Raw genomic sequence first — 25,684 nt, 5'->3', positions numbered from 1 at the left:
GACCTCTTTGCCTCCAGAATTAATGTCCAAGTTGAGGCATACATTTCATACATCCTAGATCCGGAAGCAATTGCAGGAAAAGCTTTCTATCAATCATAGCTGGATTATCATTTTTAATTTTTGCCAACTTCTTGTTTGGTGAGATAGGTATTGCAAATATCAAACGAAAACTGATATGATTAAATAAAGGATTAAGGAAATTTGTTGCTCTTAATATGAAAAGGAGTGTGCTATTATTGGTAATAGCTTTATCAGTAGATAAATTTTTGGGACACAACGATTGGCTTGCAGACTCTGGAAAGAAGTGTTTGAAAATCGTCAATCCTTACCAAGGTACAACAGACCCTGGTATGTGCGAATAGTGATAGATTACTTAAAAATTTTCAGGAAAATGAAACTTTGAAATGAAAAAAGCTAACACAAACTGATCATAGTGTTGGATTTTATTCTTGCACAAATGTGCCAAATCCTTGAAAAATTATCACTTGATAATATGTCTTGGAAGGATAAAAAGTATATATACTCATTTGACCATTTAAAGCTTTTAATAGTTATTATGTAAACCAGATGCAGATAATCAAACTCCGTATTGAGTACATTAAAAGAACTAAAATTATTAGAGGTAATTCGAAACATGTTTTAAATAGTTTTCAATACCATGGAAAACACAGAGTCTATTTTGAGATGGCTTGATTATAAAGCTGTGTGGAATAAAGGGTTTCTCGATACAACGCAAAAGAAGAAAGTCATCTGCCGGTGTGAATAAAGCATCAGTTTCAATTGAGGTAGTTATGGAAGAGGTGGGATGGACCAATGCTTCAAAGTTTTGAAAATATTATAAACCATAACTAACAAAAGCTGACTTCGGCTGCTTACTAAAAAGTTTTTCCAAAGATCATCCAGGAACTGTTGTTAAAGTTTATCAAATGTACATGTTTGAGAATATTATTGATAAATTTAAAAATTAAACGAGACTTACCTGTAAGTTAAAAGTTTGATTGTAATTCTATGAGTTATTAGACAAGGAAACTAAGGAGTCACCCACCCATTATTAAATTTGTGGAACACCAAACATTACTTGGTGTATATTAAATCTAATTGCACCCACCCTATTTTTGTGAATGATGTTGAAATCACACGCTGCGTTGAAAACTAATTCCTCGATCTGCGTGCGCATATCTCATATGAATCCTTAGTTTTCTTGTCCAATAACTCATGAGTTACAATCAAACTTCAAATTACAGGTAAGTCTCGTTTAATTTTTAAATTCTATTTTGTCAATGGACTACGTCACTAAGGAGTCATATGAGACTTTAAAGCGTTGTAATCACACCTCCCGTAAGCTGACCCCTCCCGTAAGCGGGCACCAGGTCGTGGTCCCGAAGGTGTCTGCTTACGGGAGGTTCGACTGTATGTCGCAAATAAAGTTGATATTGAATTTCCTATATTACGTTTGTAGCTACTCTTTATTGTACATGAATCGTACATGAGTCCATCATACATTATAAGTAAAAGCAACTAACTATAGTTAGTAGATATAAACTAGAGCCTAATTCATAAGATATCAACTAATCTGGGTTCAACCCAGGTTAAATGTACCTATGTATGTTTTTTTGCGTGTTAACACTATTAACCCAGGTTCGACGAGGGGTTGATTCATTCTAGCCACTTTTTAATATGAGTTGAGTTACACCCAGGATGAACATAGGTTTTAGAGTTCAGTATACGCGAAAAAGTAACCCATGTGAATTTGAATCTTGGTTGAACCTAAGTTAGTTTATGTCGTGTAAAATGGACTTATGATAAATTAAATTTTACACGGATGATAACAATACGGAGAAATCAACATGCACAATAATGTGAATACAATAAGACAAACATTCAGGATAAAAGAATTTAATGTTGCGATCTGACGATAAATTGGCACTATTAACTGTTTTTGTTGAGCTTATAAACCAGCTGCTTCCCTCAGTAAAATGGAGTGTAGTTTTTACATATCATGTTGTCACGTCATGCAATCACCAAATATTTTGTAGGTGGTGCTTCATCTCAAATTTTTTACGATACATACGAGAACAAAACCTTACCCGATGTACTTTTTAACTCGTGTGTTAAATTTAAATGGGAAATCTCTTTCGAATACATCGACAAATTCAACCCAAAAGTTTGCGGTAAATTGTAAAGAGGCATACTTAAAAAACTTTATCGAGTCAGTTAGTGTGATTTGGTTATCTTTTGAATATAACTGCATGCAGGGTTAGTTAACCCAGCGCTTAACTCTACTTTGAACAACGCAATTTTAACCCAGTGTTAGCTTATGGTTCTACAAACTTTGATTCGAGCAAAATTTTCATGAAAGGGACAGAACGATTGGCAAAGATATTTAATCCTAAAAAGTTTGTCTTCTTGGCTTTATAACGCCAAAAAATTGAGATGGTACAATGTCGACCTGCATAGCTTTGAAACAAACTGGAGATTATATGATGCTGCTGCTTCTTAAAAAATGTGGAATTATTACAGAATCCTAATACTGTCACCAAAATTTCATCTGCAATGAAGTCCATGGAAGATTGGTACATTTAATAACACTTTGTTTCGAGTTGTTATTCACATCTCAAAGATCATAATAATTTCAAATTACGTCTTTATTATATCAGTTGAGAAACAAAACAAATAAAGATAGACAAATAATCAGAAAGACATTTTGATGAACATCTATAAGTTGAAAATGGCTTCATCAAATTCTCAAGATGTACATTATCAAAATATGTGAAAGTACCACTCCCTTTTGAGATCACTGGCGTAAAAGTTTTAGATTGTCAAAATGGTTCAGACAAAAACACTGCAAAAAAAAGGAGAGAAGCTTTAAAGAAAAACGAAATAACAGTAGGCAATATTATCAAATATATTTAATAGAAATTTAATACAAGAAAACGAAAACAATCTAACTCGATCATCTATACCGAAGTTATCGGAACTATTTTCGAAGAGTACACACAATGACATATATAGCAAAAATAAATAGTTCAGAGAAATGTTGTCTTGTTGTTAGGATGGAGTTGATCACAACTACAATTTTCTCAAACCACGTTTCCTCACTCAAGTTACTAAAAAATACGGCTGTCCTGTAGTCCATAGATGGTTTTTCGCCAGTAACAAAACGGAAGAATGTGACAACTATACATGAGCAAGATATCGCTATTTTGCTTGATAAAAATGATGGTATGTTACGAAATGATGAAGCAAGTCTGCGCCAGCATTTTGTTCATTGCTTGGAGTCCAAAAAAATAAATCCATTCCCAAAAACAGCAAGACGAGTTCTACGCCATCTAACCTGCAGAATAATCAAGGTAGAAATCTACTATGTTTTTCGGATGCCCAATGACAAGAAAGAACATGTTCAGTGTTCACAATGTGATGCTTGGTATCATCCATCAAATGCCAATCTTCCAGAGTGGCTGTAAAAAAAAAGGGAAATGGAAATGTGCAAAATGCAGAAAAAAGCAATTAAAAAAACCATATCTTAATTAAAACATTTTTGATAAAATATATTTCCAAACTACCTTGTAAAATGTAATATGATTAGAGGGAACTCAAGTTTGGCTGTGTTATGTAAATTTGAAATGAGTGCTACTATCTTATTACTAAAAAATGCATTGTTTTTAAGATGGGTGAACAAAAATATTTACATAGCATGATCAAACAAATACTACAAATGATGAACGTTTAAATCGTGACTGAAAAGTATTTAGTGTCAAACAATAAGACCGAGCTATTATTTATTACTGAAAGTAACATATTTACAATAAAAAAAATAAATAAAGGCTTATAAACAATGTTTCATATTCATAATTCAGTAATGTAGCACCTAATTTGTGAAACTTTACAGTTGAAGCCATGTCAAAGTTGAAATGCTAACCATAATCTTTGGCTCCTAAGCTCAGGGGGGCGCAAAAGTAAACAACAAAATAACCAAAATCATTATTTTGTAAAGAAGCGGCAAGCTTTGACTAACGGGTTATCGAATATCGAGCATTTCAATATTAATCTTCTCGGCTATGTAGACACATGGCAAAAGAAATGTACCTAATTATTTTTAATTACCTTTGAGACGTCTGTACATTGTCCAAGGAAAATCTCTGGTCTTATTTTGCTTAATACCAAGGAACAACTTGGAGTTGGAACAACGAAATTGTTGGCATGAGATTATACATGAGCAGATTGGTTCCCTTGTTGCCATGTATTCACTTTTTATCATATTAATAACACTTATTAAATATCCAGCAATAAACAGTCTGAAATTTTAATGCTTTGGTCTTATATACAAATACTTAATATTTTTATTTAATGGTTTTTTGGAAGATTAATGTTTTGGTGGCCAAGGCTGAGAACCTCACAATGAAAATTCGACAACAGCATCTCATGTAGTTAACATTGGGTTTAAAAAAAGCGGAGATTATTTGGACCATTGTCACTAGGATCCATGTATAGTAAAGCAATTTGAATGAGTTGTTCCCACCTTTGTACACAGATTGTTTTCTGGTATCGATATCCATGAGTTGTTAATTTCTGTGACTAAACAATTCATGACTACCAGAATTTACAATTTTTTTGTATTTGCGATATACATTAGAGTTATTTCACATTAGTTTAAATAACTATGATCATGGGAGAGCGTATATATCTGCTTGAAGATATTGACCAAGACAATATTTGATTACTTGTAACTATTTGATTGATTTAAGTCAAGATTTAAAATACAATCATACATTTTAATGGAATTTTGAAAATTAAAACACACAATACTATACAATTTTAAGTTTGAGTTTGTGCAAGAAACATTTGGTGGCTATTGTTAGCGTGCAGGCTTCCAGTTTCCATAAAAGATACAATGACAAAATATTGTTTTATGAAATGGCCTTTCTTTTCATTGACCAAGTTCATAAAAAATCGTGGTTTATGTAGTGTCAAAATTTCAATGCTTTAGAATTTTACGTTATTTTGAGTCCGTGATGCTTTAAAGAATATTAAGTTTGCTCAAGTACGTTGTGGATGATACAAAGTCAACCCACATGGACAAAGTAAGATATTTATGAGATAAATAAGCAAGAACACTTATAAATACTCTTCTCACAAAACATACCAGTGCCCAAAGATCACAACAAGTAGTCTCTCATTCCTCACCACTAAAAATTCCTGAAGAAAACCAGTTAAAAAGTTGTACCTAGGCAATAATACAGCTGCCACGTTGGTTCTTTACTGCCCACCAATGGTGGACAGAAAAGCTGTGACGCCACGTGCAAGCCAATGAACTCTAATACACTAATAGAGTTCACTGGCGCAAACACACTATATCTTTTGCCCTGTTAACGCCACCATATTCGATCACTCATGATGGCCCCAGCTATTATGTATGCATCAGCAATCTATGACTATTATATCTATGCTCCATATGCAAGTTGATTCATCGGTCGATTAAACCAAACGACTTTTTCTCATTCTCATTTACGTCAGAAAACGCGTTTAATTGATAGACAATTAAGTTGATATAATGAAGTATTTTAAATCAAAAATTGTTTGCTGTTAAATGATTATGATTTGTTGTCAAAGTTCGTGAGAAATATGAAGTACTTACTTCAAATAAAATTAATTTTAGTCCAAGATTGGATCCAAGCACGAGTCCGAGATCGAGTCCGAGCTTCAGTCCTCGGCTCGGTAAATAGTATATCTCGGTATTGAAAGGCGGCAGACAGCAGACTACATTGAAATATATTAATATAAACTAGAAGTTACTATCGCAAGGGAAAGTGCTGTTCGCCCCCCCAAACTCTCAGTAAAAATTGCCATGTATAGTTGTACACCCTTAGTCCACGACTTCGTGTGCATTAAATTAAAGTGATTTCGTGTTCTAGCATATGTTACAAATTTTCTTGGATGAAATATTTCAAGACAAGTCTGGTGAACTTCATGCATTATGATTGCGTGATAAATGTTTAGCGCTTTTCCATGTTGCTTTTCCGGTTACCCAAAGCCTGGATAGCCATTAGCTTTAATATTGTTAACTCTTAAAAAAGGTGCTAATATTTCTCTTACAACAAACAAATTTTGTAATCTTTGAAACAATATTTCATTTCCGTGATTGCACAGTTCAAATCATATATTTTTCTCTCATAAGAGATTTTTTGAACGTTGTGTCATCTAAGTTTATTGCTATGAACACCTTCTAACCTTGCTCTGCAGGATACCGTGAAAGAAATTGAACCCTTGTGGAGCGCTTTGGGTAACATCCAAGCTCTCTACAACTTTCTGGAAGCCAGCCTAAAGCGCCCTCCCTTTTTAGTGACATTGAATCAGAAAATGAAGGCTATAAACAAACGCTTAAGTCACTAAGTGTAACCCGGTGGTCATGCCGATGGATAGCAGTGAAAACAGTTTATGGCCAAATGGAATGTGTAGTGAAAGCTCTTCTTAAATTGTCTTTCGACAATGATGCGAAGACCTATTCAGATAGCAGAGAACTACTGATAGCTGTTTGTGATATGGATTTCGTAATTGGACTGTGCGTGCTGAAAGTCATCCTCAGCAGCACACATAGTTTGTGTCAGTATCTACAAGGAAAGAATGTTGATGTCCTTTCAACAAGAAGAATCGCTAACATGATCATGGAGACACTTCGACCATTCAGGAGTGAGTGGCAGTTTGGCTTAGTGTGGCAGATGGCATCATTGATGAGATTAAAGATGAAAACTTGGCTGGTTAATTCTCCCTTTGAGTTTAGAGAAGCCAGATCACCACGGCAAAAACCTTTGTGACGCCTACAAGACCTTTTGAGTGAGTCAGCAGAAGGTCATATTCAGGTAATCCGGAATCCCACAATCCAGATAATACGTACTACCAGTCCATTGACAAGGTACTCTCTGAGCTTGAATACAGATTTAGGAAGAATGATCAGGAAATATTGTATGCTCTTGGAGACGTCTTCCAAAATAAAACTCCAATGGAAACGAGCTTTTCCACTGTAGCGAAATTTTATGAAATTTACAAAGAGATTCTGAAAGTTGAGGAAAAAATGTTTGCATGTTTTCGTCAAGAGCACGAATTCTCAGAAGCTACGAAAGCGTCAAAGATACTTGAGATGATGAAAGAGAGCGATGTATTTGACATGCTTTCTGAGTTTTCAAAAGTGATGTTGATTCTTGCAATCATCCCAACTACATCATGTTCAGAAGAGAGGTCATTTAGCGCTCTGAGCAACACGTTGACTTAAGAGCGTCTTAACAATATTGCACTGATTAACATTGAGAGAGATTATGCAAACACTGTGATAGACAATAATATTAATCAAATTATCAACATATTTGGCCTACGAAGGAAGAAACAGTTACTTCTTTTAGGCCTTGAGAAAATTTAGTGGGAAACTTCAAATATGGAAAATGTGATGCTGCTGTAATTTTAAACTGTTATTATGCACTTCTTTCTTATATTTCAGTCAAAACTCCAATGATGATGAGAGTAGAGCAGCATCCTCTAAATCCTCTTGCTTGACTTCCGGGAATATCTGTTTTAGTTGTGTTGACCAGGTTACTCTTGAGGGACCAGCATCATCATCAGACAATGTTACCACTTCCTTAGAGCAAATATCATTGCTTGTTGCCCCGCTAGAGGTACTAGCCATGGATGAACCATCATCAGCACAACTAACATTTGTAGCAGCATTAAAAGTGTTGCATACTAAGCTATGCTGACGAAGATTCGAAATAGGTATAATATTGTTACACTTAATACATTCAGTGGTTGGTGAATCAGATGTGCTAGTGTCGGCTTGTTTTTCTGATGATATGGCAGTTTTCATTGGTCTTATATAGATCAAAGTTCCTGGGCCAACCATTTCTTTAATATATGAGATGCTGTAGCCTGCAGAGGGTATCGGGATCAGAATCAATGGTCTGTGGTTACCCCACCTTTCTGCTCGCAAAAATTCAAATACACCATCTTGAGTGGTGAGCTTTGGGTATTCTGTTTGAAGAACCTGCTTCATTTTTAGAAATACTGCTTTCTTATCAGGGAAAACAATGTGCTTCATACCTAATCCTGCTTCTTTGAGTTTTGCCAGCTTCTGAACAGATGGAGTAACATAACAATTTGGCTCTGATAACAAGCAGAAATCATGGGTCCAAGATTTTCTGGGTTGGAACATCACTTTAGCCCTCTTTGTTTCACGCGTGGAATTTGTAAGAGGAATTTTCTTTCCACCACCTCCAATACTTGGAAACGATAAGCTGAAAAATAAAATAACTGATAATTATTTTTTAGGGAGGTAAACATTTTGCTGTTAAAATACAACCATGGGAGAGAGCCATACAACTAAAATACTATTAACAGAATTGGGGAAATTCTTTTAAAATTTACATAGTTACATTCAACGTGTAATATTTTGTGCACGACCACGTCTAGACTAGCAACATGTGATTAAACCTTTTCATTACCGTTCGATACTCTATGACATTATTGACGCACATTTTTAAAATTATTATTACGGAATACCTAAAATCCCTTCTAACAGCATCACTGAATGAACGTTGATGTGGCAGACTTTCTTTTGGTTGTTGAGACTGTGGTATAACGGAGTTAGCTTCAGGGTGCAAATTCAAACTTGCGCTATTGTCTTGCAATTGTTCGAGGGCCGTTTTCAAAATTGAAACAACTTCTTTAACCGTATCCTTTGGATCTTTCTCCGCCATTGTTTATCCATGTGCATTTACATTTCATAACAAGTTTATTAACGTAATGTGCGACACCAATAACAAGACGCTGACCATATTCACTGCAGGCGTCATCGCTATAACATGCAAACCACGGCAAACCATACTCGCCGAATATGACATGCAACACGCGTCGCGCGAATATCTATACACGGGTCGCGTACATATAAAAATTACGCTACGACATCCGAGCACGCCGTTCGAAAACATATACTGGATTTAGTCCCCGATATAACTCTAACATGTGGTCATGCTTGTTTACAAAGAAGAGTCAGAAGAGTCAAGCCTTCGTGATTGTTTGAAATTATTTAATTTGCCGTGCTTTTTATATATCAAACAAGCCATTGATAATTGTACGATATTAAAGGAAGGAAAAAGTTTATAGAATTGTTAAAATCATAGCGTTTGGCAACATGTCAATTTCATCAAATTTTGCTGGACCACAACTACTACAAATAAATGAAAACAGGAAAAGCTTCTTCCCCTCTCTTACCTATATGTAGATTTTTCAACATTGCATGAACACTTTGCGTGAAAATGTCCGACGACATTTGCCGATTTTCTGTATTGTATAAAGCACGGATTGCACAAGCGTGCTTTATACAATACAAGTTGTTATACATATAAGTATACCTATTGACCATCAAATTCATAAGCACGCATGCACCATGTTACGTTTTGCTACGAAACGTTACGATACGTGGCTAGTGGAAAGCAGGCTTAAAATTACACTGGTGTACAACAAACGTATGTTTTTAAATCTATGTATAATACGGAGTATGCATTAGAAAGGGCTTTATTTATCATTTCCACTATATTATTTTGTACTCTTGATATTTTATTTTCGACTCTCGACTTTTATTTTTGACTCTCGACTTTTTATTTTTGACTCTCGTCATTTACTCTCGACTCTCGACTTTTACTCTCGACTCTCGACTCTCGACTTTTACTCTCGACTCTCGACTTTTACTCTCGACTCTCGAACTTTAGTCTCTACTCTCGACTCTCGACTTTTACTCTCTACTCTCGACTCTCGACTTTTAGGTACACATGAAGACGGCTAAAGCATACAACCAGAAATGCAATAAAATTTTTAAGAGTTTCTAATCAAACTTTAGCTGTACTAAAGATTTTTATTGTAATATATCTTGATGGTTGTTCTGTATTGAACCAATTTCAATGAATTCAATTTGTATACATAGTGTGTATGTTCAATCATGTTATAATCAATTCATCAAACAATCAATCAGATGCTTCATACTATAAACAAACAATAACCATAGGAAATAAATCTTATAATTCTTAGTTCAAAGCCTCAAAGCACTATGTCAAAGGCTTGAAAGCTGCATAAAATTGACAATTTCAATCCACAGAAATTCCTAGTCTAAAAAACATGCCTGAATTACAAATCATCAAGCTTATATTCTTCATTATGCTACACACTTTACAAAAGCAATAGAGTGCCCAATATCAACAAAGATAGAGCAGAATTATAAGGCAGAATGAATGCACCATTTTAATAAGCCTTTAATAACCGAGCTAGAGGTCTTTACCGAGAAATATCGGACCACGGTCTTTTTGCAAAGACCGAGCGCGTAGGGCGAGGTTTGTACAAAAAGACAGAGGTCCGATACTTCTCAGTAAAGACCGAGAAAGCGCAGTTATTAAAAGGTTTATTATATGGCATTATTTGACCTGAAAGGATGCTTGCTTTCTTTCTCGTCTTTGCTGTTTTGTACGAGTTGCCTTTCACTAGTTTTCCTTAGTAAAAAAGAAATCGTTTCAAATTTATCGTCTGGATAGATAAATTGCTTTCCGAGTGTTTTTCCTTCGTCTCACATTTGCAATTTGTATTTTGTTTCGTTTTTTTATTGCTTTTTGCTGTTTGCTTTACGAAGTTTATTTACATTTGACTGTAAAATTACGCGTTTTGGACCGTGGTCGATTATACGGGAAAATATTGGACCGGCAAAATGTTTCTGAGCCAATCAAAGCGACATTTTTGGTTAAGTGATGCTTGCCATATAATAATAATAAGTAATTGCTTAATAACATTATTTAGAGTTTAGGTTTAGTGGTATTCAAACTACGAACATAAAACTGTTATTAATCAATCAATCAATTCAATACATACTCCGCAATCAAAAATCGTCGTCAATTAAGTAAATAATTGTGAACATTATCATTGCCATCGTTCATCACAGATTATTCATTGCATAATTCAGTCAATGTGAATAGTTAAGACTCTGTTCAAGTTTCAATCCTTTTATAATTTCATAAAAAAAATGAAAAAGAAAAATGAATCCTTCGGAGCTCGGAAAATATTATATTAAAATAAAAAGCTCAATTGCCCCAACAAGTTATTGTCAACAACAGAAAAAAATTCGTCCACTGAAAACAATATACATCTTTTTTGAGACAGGGGGAGATGTATATAGTAAATGGGTGGCTGCGCACAATGGCTTGAGTAAATGGAATTCGCACTCGGACATCTAGCCAAGTATAGGCGCATTTGGAAACTCTTAAGCCGGATTTCTACTTTGCGAATTTTTTCGCGCGAAGCGATAATTTTCGAAGCGAAAAATTTCGTGCGAATAGGAGTATGATTTCAACTAGTAATAAGAAAGGCGCAAAATACAAATAATGTTAATGACTGAATCAGGCCCCATCCACACGTATCCGGATTTATTTCTATGCGTAAACTTTTTGTTGCGGATCAGGTTGCCCATAAAAATGATTTTGCATTCACGCGTAGCTTGATATTATCCGGATTTACTATAGTTCCCAAGACTTCGCGCTGTCCGTTTCCCTCCCATATTTTGAAATTGTTGCAAATTTGCGGGAAATTGGTTAGCAATTTGGAATTCGGTCGGTGTGTGCAATTTTTGTTCGGCTTGGTTTGAATATACATGTCATAATTTGGACAGAAATCGAAATAAAATGAGAAGAGCAAGACGGACTCCTTCATTTGGACTGATGATGAGGTTGAACTCTTTCTGAAAGTCACATTAGAATTCAAAACATCCAACGCTATGTAGAAAGTCGATTGGAATCGATTCGCAGCAAATTTGATGACATTTTAAACACGCTATGATAGTTGCTAGGCAATCTTGGTCAAAAATATCCGAATTTACCGTCCACACCATTGAGCTCTATAAGACCTGGAGGGGCAAAGGGGCCTGGACCCCGTGGTCAAAAACATGGCGGTAATGGCGGATTTTGGTTGTCAAAACTTCCACTTTGAGAAAAATTTTTAACATTCGCTCCCTCCTGAATCCGGATCTTTATTCCTGCTTGTATTAATGACAACCAGCGAAAACAACCACGATACCGTAAGCATAAAATATTGAAAATAATGCTTCAGGTTTTTGTGAAATAGACACACACATTTAAATGAGGTAAATCTACTGTAAAATAACGTATATTTTGTCAAGTAATGCTTTAGGTATATTAGAAATAAATATCAAACGGCATTCTTTACACTGTCAATGTGTCGTTAAGCTTTAATGCATAATCCCATGCGCATTGCTTGTGTTTTTGACTGTTTGTTAACAGCTTGGTGCAACTGTCTTTCTTAAATAGATGGGTAAATCTTAGTTAAAAAGTTAGCTTAGCCCTACGACTTAAGTCGACTGGAAATATATTATAAGTAGGTATGTAATTTTTTTGAGTTTTTTTTTGGTAGGATTGGTTCTGGGTGTCTTATAAGGTATAATGATATTCTGATAAATCTACTGAGAACTTATGAAGAAAATATCTTGAACTAGAAGAGCAAACGAACGAAATTCAGAAATACTATAATCATGTTGCTGGTTCTGTTTTGAGTGAAGATACTAGAATTTGGATTGTCATTGACAACCATGGATCTACTACTGAACAGAACTACATTAATTTCCCATTGAAAATACTATTTCTTAAATGAAAGTGCATTGGTTTCTCTGACATAACACTTTTCTTATTGCTGCATGAAGGCAAATCTGTTTAAATAATTAAAATGTAGGTGAATATATTTAGCATGTTGTATAATTATTATTGTACAGCCATTATTTATAATATTATGGCCTTGTGTAATGTATGTCAAGAAGAACTTATTAATTCTCCAAAATGCTAACCTTCTTCTACTACTTTTCTCTTGTGTCCTTACAAATTACTATTACCGATACTACATTATGCCTTTGAATTTTTCTTTTCATCTTTTGGTAAAAACATCAGTGAATGACTTAAAAATCAAGTTTATCTAAAATAGTATTTTGTACAAAGAAACTATACATAATTGGAAAAGTCTCATGTTGAAGACAGATGTCGCTTATGCTACTCTTATTTTTTCAAATGATATCGTAATTCTTCAAAAAACATAAATAGTTCTTTGCCATCAATTTTTGCTTCTTCCACATTCAACTTCATTGCAACCAATGCATCTTATGTGAATTTTTAATCACCTGGAATTGAAAAACATATGGATTTTGTCAGATGATGCAGTAGTATATTTAATGTTTCATGCATGTCATCATAAGCTTTTCTCGAGCAAATATTTCAAGGTAGGAGCATAATTTGGCACATTATTGAACAAAGTAGTTTTTATCTTGGTTTTGATGTACTAACCTGTTTACTATAACAAACAATTCATTTACAGAAACACCAGATGGCATTTATAAAACTTTTAGCATAAAGCAAACCTTTACACACCATCATTATGATTGTCCATAATCTATCAAATTGTCCAGGATAGCTGTTTAAGAAAGGTATTTTTTATTGTACGACATGTACCAAAGAGTTCATTAATTAATCCTGCACTGCATTTGATTTTAATACAGCTCTGTTCATAATATTTGCTTCATATTTTCAGAAAAATATCATGAAAACACCCTCCATTTCTTGAAGGTAAACTCAGTTGAAACAAGGAGTTTTAAGATATGCATATCTCGATAAGAATTGGTTGCTTTGCATCGTCTAGCAAGCGATTAAGTAAAGAAAAAATAAGACTGGATAAACATAACTTAAATTATAACTTAGGAGTAAAAACATTCACAAAATATATGCCATCACACTTCAAGTATTGACTTAAAACAAAACACTGAACACTTTAAATGGTAAACAATCTTACGTTGCTTACCGGTGTCATGAAATGTTTCATTTTCTGACATTACTTCAGCATCCGTCTACCAAACAAGTTTGCAGCATGTTTTAAAGATAAAATTTCTAAAAGTTTTTGTGCTTGGCATTGATATTTTATATAATCGCAATTGTGGTTGTCAAATCCGGGTGGGCGAAAAAAATTTTATTTTATGAGCCCGCGTCTTTCCGCTGACTTTGACAACCAAAATCCGCCATGTTTTTGACCACGCGGCCGCGTGATAATAATTTATAGTAATTTTGTTGACGTTTCCCCTCCAGGTCTTATAGAACTCAATGGTCCACACGCATCCAAATTCCAAATTGTTTGCGGATACGAAAATTTTCACTCTTGAGAGCGGATTCAGGTACGTTGTCTTTTTACACCTGACCATTAAACTTCCTGTAACAAAATTTGACGGGAATTATGCAAACTGGCTTCCGTTTTGGAACACGTTTCAAGCAGAGGTAGATAAATCTGACGTACCGAAGATTCGAAATCGAAGGATTACCTTTTACAACAGAAGGATATCAAAGAGCAAAGAATGTACTCGAAAGTGAATATGGGAAAACCAGTGAGATCGTTAACACACATGTTCAAAACATCATGGGACTGCCAACAATTTTGGACGGGAACCCTGCTAAAGTGAAAGAATTTTATAAGACTCTCCTATATAACACGCAAGCATTAGAAACACTCGGGAAGTTGGACAAAGTAGTGGTATGACAAGGAACATATTAAAAAAACTGAAGGGAATTAAAGCTGGTCTTGTGCGAGGTAACGAAGGTTGGCAAGATTGGAATCTAACAAATCTTATTTCAGAACTGAAGAAGTGGAGAGACATCAATCCAGCCGAAGAGAGTGGAAGTTCTAAGAAAACTCGGAAACCTTTACTTGTAGCAGGCAGTGAGCGACGTAAGCGAAGGTGTGTTTATTGTAATGCTGAAAATCACAGCGCTGTTGATTGCACGGTTGTAACCGACATCGATAAGCGGAAGAAATTATTAGCTGAGAAAAAACTTTGCTTCAATTGCACGGGGACAAAACATCGCACAGCTGACTGTAAGAGTTCTCATAGGTGTTCAAAGTGCAATGGTAAACATCATTCGTCAATATGCACAAAGAAAGATCAGCTTTTAACGGCAGGTGATGGGCCAGCCGTATATCCAACCGTTGTGGTGAGTGTAGAAGGAATAAAGTGTCGTGCGCTTCTAGATACAGGCTCTGGTAATTCTTATGTATCGGCAGCCTTGTTAGACTTACTTCCAAAGCGATCTTATAGAAAGGAAACACGACGTGTCGAAATGATGCTCACCTCAGTTACCAAGGAAATGGAACTGTCAACCATACGTGTAAAGGATGTCAAAGGGGAATTTCAAATGGACGTGAACATAACCAAAGTAAATAAGGGAGAACTACTGTTTGTGGACAACCCAATTTATAAGGCATTAGTAAGGTCTTATTCACATTTAGCAGGTGTGAAGATAGAAGACGATGATCAAAAACCAAAACTCCCTGTGCATTTAATCCTGGGAGCTACAGACTATATGCGCATCAAGACGTCTGAGAAACCCCGCGTTGGAAAGGTGGGAGAACCTGTTGCTGAAAAAACTAAGTTTGGCTGGACTATATTGGCACAAGGCAAAGAACTAGACTACGCTGTTATGTTTCTTTCACAAACAAGCCAAAGCGACTACGAAGAATTGTGTCGGTTAGATGTCCTGGGTTTGGCTGACAAACCTAAAAATGATCAACATGAAGTTTATGCTGAGTTTCAAGAGCAGCTTGTGCGAAGTGAAGAAGGGTGGTATGAAACCGGCCTTCCATGGAAGGGTAATCACCCACAACTACAAAGTAATTATAAAGGAAGTTTACGAAGACTAGCAAACCTTCAACGCAGATTGCATCAGAAGGGGTTGACTAATTCTTATTCTGAAATCATTGAGCAGCAGAAAGTCGGAGGGATCGTTGAAGCTGCTAAACATGAAGCCTGAGGTGTTGAATTCTATATTCCGCATAAGCCAGTGGTCAGAGAAAGAGCAGAAACCACAAAGGTTCGAATCGTGTACGATGCCTCTGCCAAAGCCAATAATGAAGCTCCAAGTCTGAACCAGTGTTTAAACCCAGGACCTCCACTCCAGAACAATCTTTGGAACATTTTAGTAAGAATGAGATTTCATCTTGTTGCACTGTCAGGAGATATTAAACAAGCGTTCCTGCAAGTTCGAATCAAGGAAGGTGACAGGGATGCACTACGATTCCACTGGAGCCCAGATGCAACTCGTGAAATTGAAACACTGAGGTTTACAAGAGCGTTGTTCGGGTTAACGTCATCGCCGTTTCTCCTTAGCGATTGACCAACATCACCAGTTGGGAAAACCGCAGACCAGAAGTGGTAACTGAATTGCGCAAAAGCCTATATGTAGATGATCTAGTAAGTGGAACGACAACGGTAGCAAAAGCGCACGAGTTGAAGAAAGAAGCAATAGAAATCTTTAACGATGCGACGTTTACTCTGCACAAATGGCACTCGAATAAGAAGGAGTTAGAACTTAGAAGACATGAATTGCATCACCGATGAAGAAACTTTTGCAAAGCAACAACTAAGAACACGTAGTGAGGAAGAAGCGAGTATTCTGGGATTAGGTTGGTCAAAGAATAAGGACGAGATAAAGGTCATAGTTCCTTCAACTGTAGCTACTACAACAAAACGAGGAATTTTAAGCAAACTGGCTCAGATCTACGATCCACTAGGGCTACTGTCGCCAAGAACGTTGCAGGGAAAATTAATATATCGTGAAGTGTGTGAGATGAAATTACCGTGGGATGTACCATTATCCGACGAACAAAGGACTAAATGGACGAACTGGGAAAAACAGTTGCCAAACAATATTGCTGTACCTCGTTCAATCCCCACCTTCCAAGAAGAGATCGACTCAATATCGCTGCATGCGTTTGGAGACGCGAGCGGGAAAGGAGTGGCAGCAGTTGTTTATGCTGTTGTCAAGCAATCCGCTGGTTCAACACAAGGCATCATAACAGCAAAGGCCAGATTAGCCAAACAAGGAATAACAATCCCCAGGTTGGAGTTGGTCTCAGCGCACATGGCTTGTAACATTGTGGACAATGTGCGGAAGGTCCTAAGTGAATTCCCAGTGGAAGGAACGTATGCCCGACTCGACAGTGCTGTGGCACTGCACTGGATCAAAGGAGGAGGAGAATACAAACAGTTTGTGGCCAACAGAGTCCAAAAGATCCAGTCCAAACAGGGTATCGAATGGCGATATGTACCAAGCGATCGAAATCCTGCTGATGTGGGAAGTCGAGGTGGCACGGTGAAAGAAAACAAGTTGTGGCTGAATGGACTACACTGGCTCCAAAACATCAATGAGTGGCCACAAGACATTGTATCTCAATCGACCAAAGAGAGTGAGAAGGAAGCAAAGGTCATAAAAACAGTACTGGGCGTACAAATGGACAACTCGGATTGTTTTGATTGCATCCTCGAGAAGTTTTCGTCTCTGAGGAAAGTTATGAGAGTGTGTGCTTGGATAAAGAGGTTTATCACAAATACCAGACGTGTGAACTGCCGAGTAGTTGGACCATTAACAACTGATGAGATTGAACGACAGTATAAATTCTGGGAGAGAAGAGTGCAGCAAAGTTGCGATTGTTTAGACGACAAAGGTCGACTTAATCTTCAAGAGGATCACGATGGTATCATGGAATGCAAAGGGCGGATTCATGGGCATTATCCCGTATACCTATAAGACAAACACCTATTCACAACCAAGCTTGTGGAAGACGCCCATCTTCAAACTCTCTACGGGGGAGTTGGGATGACCATGGCTCGAGTTCGGGAGCGGTATTGGGTACCTCGACTAAAGCAATTAACACATAGAATAATCAAAGCGTGCTATGGCTGTCGTCGTTTCCAAGCGAAAGCAGTGCAGCAACCACCGCCTGGATTTTTACCCCAAGATCGAACTGAAGGAAGTCGCCCGTTCGAAGTTGTTGTGTTCATTTCGCCGGACCACTTAAATACAAAATGAAGAAAAGGGAACAGGTAAAAGCTTATGTCTTACTTTATGCCAGCAGCCTAACGCGAGCTGTGTATCTCGAGTTGATGCCGAGTTTGGATACCCAACGCTTTATGGAAAGTTTCAAACAGTTCATAGCTAGGAAGGGAAGACCGAACAAGGTATACTCTGATAATGCGAAGACTTTTGTTGCAGCAGCAAAGTGTTACGGGAGGCTCAGAGGGATGAACGGTTTAACGAGTTTCTCAGCAAGAATCAGGTGAAATGGCAGTTCAATCTAAGTCGTGCCCCGTGGTGGGGCGGTCAATTCGAGCGCCTAATCGGATTGGTCAAACGGGCTCTTCATAAGACGATCGGAAATGGATTGCTGAATTGGGAAGAGTTAAAGGATGTTCTTTTGGATGTTGAAGTGGCTTTGAACGATAGACCATTAAGTTACATGGAGGATGATATTCAACTTCCAACATTGACCCCTAACTCCATGCTCTTCGTTGGTTGTACATTCGCACCAGAGCTGGAAGCACATCACATAGAAGAAAGGGACCAACGAAAACGGGCTAAGTATTTGTTGAAATGCAAGCAAGCTATCTGGCGGAGATGGTCTAATGAGTATCTAAGAGGATTGCGTGAGCGTCACAACCAACAATACAAGCAAACAACATTTACTGTGAAAAAGGGCGATGTTGTTATCATACGATCAGACGAGAGAAGTCGTGGTAAATGGCCTCTTGGAATCGTGGAGGAGTTGTATAATGGGCGAGATGGTGTTGTTCGTGCCGTAAAACTTCGTGCGGGGAAAACGTATTTGGAGAGAGCAGTGAACCACCTTTACCCGCTAGAGCTATCATGCGAACGTGTTGAACCGACCCCCGTGCCATTGGATCCCAGAGCACCAGCGTTTAAACCTAAACGAGACGCCGCAGTAGCAGCAGAACAACGTATCAAGGAAGTAACGGATTTAGAAGTTTGAAAGAGATTGGAAGAAAGACAGAAACTTTTGGCGATGAACAAACACTTTATTGAGCTTTATAAATTTTTGTTTTGTTTACAGAAGGCAGTCTCTTAAAGGTTACATATACCTTATAAATCAAGGTATATGGGGGGAGAGTGTCAGAGACTCGCCTTCTTTTAGATGAGTAGTTGTAACAAACACTTGAGCGCACCAATAGTAAGCAAGGAAAATGGTGTGATATGCAAATTGCAATAGAAGGAGAACACGTGTATTACTATCTTGTTGTTTTTTGTGACTGTGAAATAAAATATATCTTCATCAAAACCTGTTGTTAAAAATTTGTGAAGTGTTGGGAGAAACTTGAGAGGTGATCCCCAACACCCTAGAGAATACAGTAGAAATTTCTTTTGCAACTTCTTCAGCCCCCCAAGCAGTGTTAAGGGAAACTTTCCCTATCAAACCCATTTCTGCAAGATGTGCTCTTTTATTCCCTGGTGGAATAGGAATGTTGTATGTTTGATCTGTTGGTGGTAAACAAACAACATCCTCGTGTAAACTTTTCCTCTTTTAGGAAGCATGCAGAAGATCGTTTTCTTTTCTTTCCACCAGTTACTCCACCAAAAAGTGAAGGCATTTGCCTTGTCTAAGAAGTAATTTAAACTTTTAATAGATTGCTTAATCATGTTTGACTTCTAATCCCAAACCATAATATACAAAGTAAATAAGAAATTGCTTATGCCTACTGGCATTGACAACAATTCAACTCTGGAAACTCATATTTTGGCACTGCAAATTTCTCATTTGGTAAATCCTGATATAAATGTAATGTAAACTATATAAACTCCTGATAGCATGCATATAATAAATGTAATGTGGTTATTAACATTGTCAATGAGTTAGTGTCCTCAATAGTCAGTTTATTGAAAATATCTTGGTATAGAAAGGACATATAAAATGCAAGTTGCGCTTCTTTTCTTTCAGAGGTGAAAATGATATTAACAGAAGGGCTGGCCGATCTAGGAAGAGAGTTAACAAAGAACATTTGTTGAACTTTCTTCAACTGAAAGTTCCTATATGTGATATTGCAAGACATCTTTCAGTGTCAAGAATTACCATTTATAGATATATGGAGGAATATGGAATAAATTATGAGCGCTTTTCACAACTTTCAGAAGCTGAGAGTGAAGTACAAATAATTAAGAACAGCCATCCAAATGCTGGAGAAATTATGGTGCAAGGTCATCTTGCATCTAGGAGATTGCATGTACAGCGACAAAAAGTTAGGCAGGCAATACATGCTGTTGATCCAGAAGGTGTGCAAAGTAGAAAGCGTAAACCAATGAAGCGAAGAGTCTACACAAATCCTTTCCCAAACTATGTGTGGCACATTGATGGCAACCATAAACTTGTAAGGTGGAGGATAGTGATTCATCATGCAATAGATGGGCTTAGCCGCATAGTTATTTTTCCAAAATGTAGCTCAAACAATCAGGCGGAAACTGCACATAGCCATTTTGTTCAGGTTATATCAAAATATGGACGTACTGCAAAAGTCCACACAGATCTTGGTGGAGAGTACTAACTTCAATGGGGTCTGGGCATAGTAAATTAACGTATGATCTGCAAAAAATATGTGCTAAATATCATAAAGAAAATCATCAAGTAATTATGCACCATTCAGAAAAAATTTTTTTAATTTGATCGATTTATCAATATACCTATAGCAAGAGTTTTTACTAAGTGAAACTGTTGAAGTAAAAGATGGAGAAGATGTGGTTACAGCTACAGATGATTCAACACTTGTTGCTGACAAGGGATGTGTATGATTCAAAACAGTTTCACTAGCAGCATCACTGTTTTCATCTTTAGGTTGGTTACCAATTCCTTTTACACTCTTTCAGTAAAATAAATAATACAGTCATTAAAAAGTTTTGAGAACAGTTATGACCATTTATCTCATATATCATTTTTGATTTCTACTACCAGATATTGCCTAATATGTATAGACATCCTAGGGATGAATTTGAGATGACTTCTGGCCCATTCCACACAAAAGATCTTGATATTTGTGGGAAAGTCAACTGTTTTGTCCCCTTTGTTATACTAAAACACATCTTTAATAAGTACATGTTTTCATTGTTTTGTTTTCGTTACATATAACTTAACTTAATAGCACAATTACAAAAATGAGCAATGCAAACACCTTATATTCATGAATGACATACCCCAAATTATCATATGACAGAACTTCTCCATGCTGAAGGTTAAATGCCCTAGAGCAGGGGGTCTCCAAATTATGGCCCGTTGGCCTCTCAATCCGGCCCGCAGAGGCACTTAAGAAAAAAAAATTATTAAACAAAATAAACTTTGCGCAGAAAGTTCACTTTATGTCGCAAGCCAACTAGCAAGAGTGGCTTGCGTCAATTTTTCTACCAACTTTCTACTTCCGTTTCAAGCACATTGCAAAATTTAAAAAGTTGAAGGATAACGTGGAAATTTTTTATATTCTTCCACCATCAACATGTTGGATGAAAGTTCATGTGGCCCTTCTTCAGCCCCCAAGCAGTGTTAATGGAAACTTTCCCTGTCAAGCCCATTTTTGCAAGATGTGCTCTTTTATTCCCTCGTGGAATAGGAATGTTGAAGGTTTGATCTGTTGGTGGTAAACAAACAACTTCCTTAGTGTAAACTTTTCCTCTTTTAGGAAGGCATGCACAAGATCGTTTTCTTTTTACCAGTTACTCCACCAAAAAGTGAAGGCAGTTGCCTTGTCTAAGAAGTAATTTAAACTTTTAATAGATTGCTTAATCATGTTTGACTTCTAATCCCAAACCGTAATATACAAAGTAAGTAAGAAATTGCTTATGCCTACTGGCATTGACAACAATTCAGCTCTGGAAACTCATATTTTGGCACTGCAAATTTCTCATTTGGTGACAACATAATATAAACTCTTGATAGCATAGATATGATAAATGTAATGTGGTTATTAACATTGTCAATGTTCATCAATGAATATCTGATTCACATTGATAATTGATTATAAAAAAGCTCACCACACTGAGGTGACAACTTGAATTTGATGTCTCCAAATATGTTTGAGCTGGAATTCTTTGCTACAGAGAACACATTGTGTATATCACAATTATGTTTTACTCCTTTTAATCATGGGAATTAAAACTTTGAGAAATAAAAAGATGTTAACAAAAGAGTGTCTCTGAAAAGCATCTCTAGTGACCAGGCACATAGTAAGTTAGTAACCCAGGGGTCAGCAGTAAAAAGTCAACGGGGACAGGCTGGACTGTAATAGAACTAGAATTAGAACTGTTTTGGCTGGGGATGTCATCAGCCGTTGATGCCTGCTGATTGAGAAAAATACTTAAAATCTGAATCAACGAAATATTTTTGATTTTATGTAGCAAGCCACAGGTTTGAATGACCAGTGGATCTACCACACAATATGCTACTTTCACCGCAGAAGTCTTTATGTGTGTATAATTGTTGTGCAAACCTGAATATGTTCTTGGAGACAACAGGAAGTTAGAATTTTGCAAATTTTGAACACCTAACTCTATATCAAGGTACATAAGTATATATTTTAAGTATGACTCTTTCCCACGATTTGAAAGTTGTATTTATTACCAACAAAGTGTTTTATTTTTCAACGTATGGGACCGGAATTATACAGTAAGAAAATCTCTTCAATCTAGTCGTCGTTGGTGTCAAGTGTTGCATGATCTCCAGTACAGTATAGTATTTACTGAGAGCTACATCCCAGTAGATCTTAGAATGTTTGTAGAATTGCTAATGTTTGTTAGTGTATAGTATATTTTTTCAATAATAACAGAATTACCTTAAATCTAGTATATAATTTTTTGACGTATACTACCAAACACATTACCCGAATCATGCATTCTCACAACTTTAGTGACAGATATTTGCGTTTACAAAAGAGAGCATTCATGTTTTAACCTCCTTTCGTCTCAAAGAACATATACGGTTCGATGACGTGACTGAAATGTGGTTCATTTAAATAAAGGAACACACTTACGTAATTTGTATTGGTTAAAATAATATACGATACTTATTTTACTATTTTTGAGCCAACCAGCCGTGATTTTTGTTGGTACTTTTTTCTAGTAACTTCTTTAAAAGAATAAACATTCCAAGTATTCTGTGTCTTGCAAACAATTAATTGTATTTCCTGCTCATATATTTGATGCGTATATTGTGTGATTATTTGCTATCATTTGAGATTATGCAAATTCGCACAAAAAATATTTGTAAATTGTGAAAGACTAGAGAGCGAAATATGTTCATTTCTTTTTGCCCTTCATTAAACTCTCCAAAACGTACAGCTAGCGAAATAAACAAAGCAATGAATAAACTACGGTAAATGCACTAAACTGGTTAAATACAAAAAAGCTTGCATTTGTCTAATACTTGAGCTGTTTAGTTATGACAATTTTCATGATATATTTGCAGGATTTTGTGAAGACTATGACTCCGATGATTCGCGAGTCAATTGCAATTTGCAAATACGCTCGGATTTAATTGGTATAAATAGTTAATTTTCACTTTTGTTAACTTTCACATGCGCTCATTGTCTAAAGTTGAACAATCCATATGTTTTTTGTGGCAAATACTTATAATTACTTTACCATATACAGCTTTTATTTTTTTATTCTGCGTTTTACCCTCTATTCCGCTTCCGCCGTTCCGCTTCCGCCAATCTGCTTCAGCGTTTTACCCCTACCTTAAATATTGGGATGCGTGTGGACGAAAGGCTTATCCGCAACTTTTTTGTTGCGGATGCGAAAATACAGTATACGTGTGGACGGGGCCTCAAACACTGGCTATATGACTGCTACTGCTTTGAAATAGCACGTTATGATTGTTATTGCTGAAACGATAGCCAGAACGCCCAAGTAAGTACAAGACACGGTTTTTCATACGTCGTTTGACTCGTTATAAATTGAACCGACACTTAAAATGTGAATTTTGTCCGCTCGTAAGAGAGCTTAGTATTTATGACCATAAATATGTTTCCATAAGCATCGTTTGTTTTGTATTTCGTTGAAGAAATTCCTTAGTCAAAATAGTCCGTTGTTTGCAGAGTAGATGTCATTAGATGGTATGGAAATCCTTTCACGAGCAACCATTGAAATATTATAGATGGAAGCCTACCTGTAATAGATGTGTGTCTGGAGGTCAACTTACGTGTATTGCACGCGCAAAGCTACACGTTACGCGAGATTTGTTAAAGAAACATGTTTTTACCGAAGCCTTTTTCTGATTTTATTCAAAGAATAAACGCAGAAAAGTATTGTGGCATTGAAGGTGATGAGGCTTAATCTTTATTAAGTCAATTATGATTCTTCCTATTGAATACCTATTTCGAAATGGAAAATATCAAAGTGTGGAAACTGTGAAAAACAATGACATCGTTGATCGCTCAATTTATACAAATTGGAAACATTTAAGCAAGTACTTGTTTATTTTGAAAGGGTTCAACTGGATGTATTCAATAATATACATGTTTCTCCATGAAATATTTGTACGTACACATATTTATAGAATTTTGAGAGGATGCGACGAGTATTATCATATATTATCTAATTTATATTTTAAAACCAAATTTCGTTTAAATTTGAACTAAAAAATTGTGTTTTTCTCTACATTTGTACATCCACGGAAAAACATTAATAATTGTTTTGGGTAAAAATGCATTTACAAAACTGATGTAGACCCAAGTATTGTTTTAATATATCAGGTAGCCCTTTGTTAAAATTTTGTAATACACCTCTGAGAAGAAATTCTGTGTGTCTGATAAAGATGAAGTGGAAATAAATAAAATAAATTTAAAAACTAAAATCACAAACAGTTAAGCTGGAAATTAAAATCAAAAACAGTCATATGCAAATAGTCAAGTTGAAGCTGGGAAAGCAGGTGGTTCTGCCAAATATTTTTAGTCTCTTTGCACAAGTTGTCAGCTACTTTGTTAGAACGATTTTAAATAAGCGCTACAAAAACGGAGCACTCAAAGCGTTCAGGAAATTCCAGCGTCTTGAACTCAAGCTTGGAAAAGCAAAACTCGACCTAGAGTTCCTTATTAAGATGTCTTAAGTTAAAGACGAAACGTTATTAATAAATCTTTCTCTATTTTATTATTGTGATGGCTTTTTTAAAAGTCTTATGTTGGGCTATTATGTTCATATTGAAAATTCGCTTTCCGCCGGGCAAATCTCTGGCCACGAGTTTAAAGTTTATTTGCGTTTCTTTGTTTGTTTTCAACATTTCAGGTGCGCCATCGACCTCGACGACCGCTTCGACGTCCAGTAACCAGAATATCACTGAAAATAATGATGATTCAGGTAAAGTTTTGAATTTATTTTGATCATTAACGGCTATTTATACTTAGCTTTGTCCCTTGTGCTGTTTTTGAATAATTTATTACTCAAGAAATTCTTTTATTTTTATATATGCAAATATTTACATTATTGTTTATTGTTCTGGTTTTATTTACAATGCTTGGAGCTGTACTGTTTTAGCACAGTGTACTCTTATCAATGTTATTATTATTATAATTGGGACAAACCACAGTTTGAACGGGGAATCGGTGAGGTTTGGGAGATTTTTATGATTTTACACCAATACAGTATACCACGTGTTTGCTGCAAACAATTAATTTTCTAAAATTTTTCTCCCTGGCAAATTTCAAGCTGCATGATCAACGTCATTTGGGGTAATTCTTTCAGTTACGATTATTGAAATGTAACATAACGGTAGCCCAAAACATTCACCTCGGCAAATAATT

At 36.2% G+C, this 25,684-nt stretch overlaps 2 protein-coding genes and 1 long non-coding RNA gene across 3 annotated transcripts; 2 read left to right on the top strand and 1 right to left on the bottom strand.

Annotated features, from left to right (window-relative positions):
• The first annotated feature begins 14,597 nt into the window (after positions 1-14,597).
• On the top strand, positions 14,598-15,869 carry LOC124456361. Its single transcript, XM_047006828.1, has one exon. The coding sequence runs from the start codon at positions 14,598-14,600 to the stop codon at positions 15,867-15,869; it is 1,272 nt and encodes a 423-aa protein (XP_046862784.1).
• Positions 15,870-16,436: 567 nt separating this feature from the next.
• On the top strand, positions 16,437-17,645 carry LOC124456348. The gene has a single exon (XM_047006821.1). It carries the CDS (start codon positions 16,437-16,439, stop codon positions 17,643-17,645), a length of 1,209 nt encoding a protein of 402 aa, XP_046862777.1.
• Positions 17,646-21,601: 3,956 nt separating this feature from the next.
• Positions 21,602-21,985, bottom strand: LOC124449274. Its single transcript, XR_006949361.1, has 2 exons — positions 21,924-21,985; positions 21,602-21,639 (listed from the first exon to the last, which is right to left on the bottom strand). It is a non-coding gene; the product is annotated as an uncharacterized LOC124449274 (long non-coding RNA).
• Between the last annotated feature and the right edge of the window lie 3,699 nt (positions 21,986-25,684).

This window comes from Xenia sp. Carnegie-2017, unplaced genomic scaffold (genome assembly GCF_021976095.1).
Source record: "Xenia sp. Carnegie-2017 unplaced genomic scaffold, XeniaSp_v1 HiC_scaffold_13, whole genome shotgun sequence".
Taxonomy (NCBI): Eukaryota; Metazoa; Cnidaria; class Anthozoa; order Malacalcyonacea; family Xeniidae; genus Xenia; species Xenia sp. Carnegie-2017.
This window is presented reverse-complemented; position numbering and strand designations above follow the sequence as displayed.

What these genes read in the sequence shown, in the direction of transcription:
- LOC124456361 (XM_047006828.1), top strand. Translation starts at nt 14,598, where the DNA reads ATGACAAGGAACATATTAAAAAAACTGAAGGGAATTAAAGCTGGTCTT.
- LOC124456348 (XM_047006821.1), top strand. Translation starts at nt 16,437, where the DNA reads ATGAATTGCATCACCGATGAAGAAACTTTTGCAAAGCAACAACTAAGA.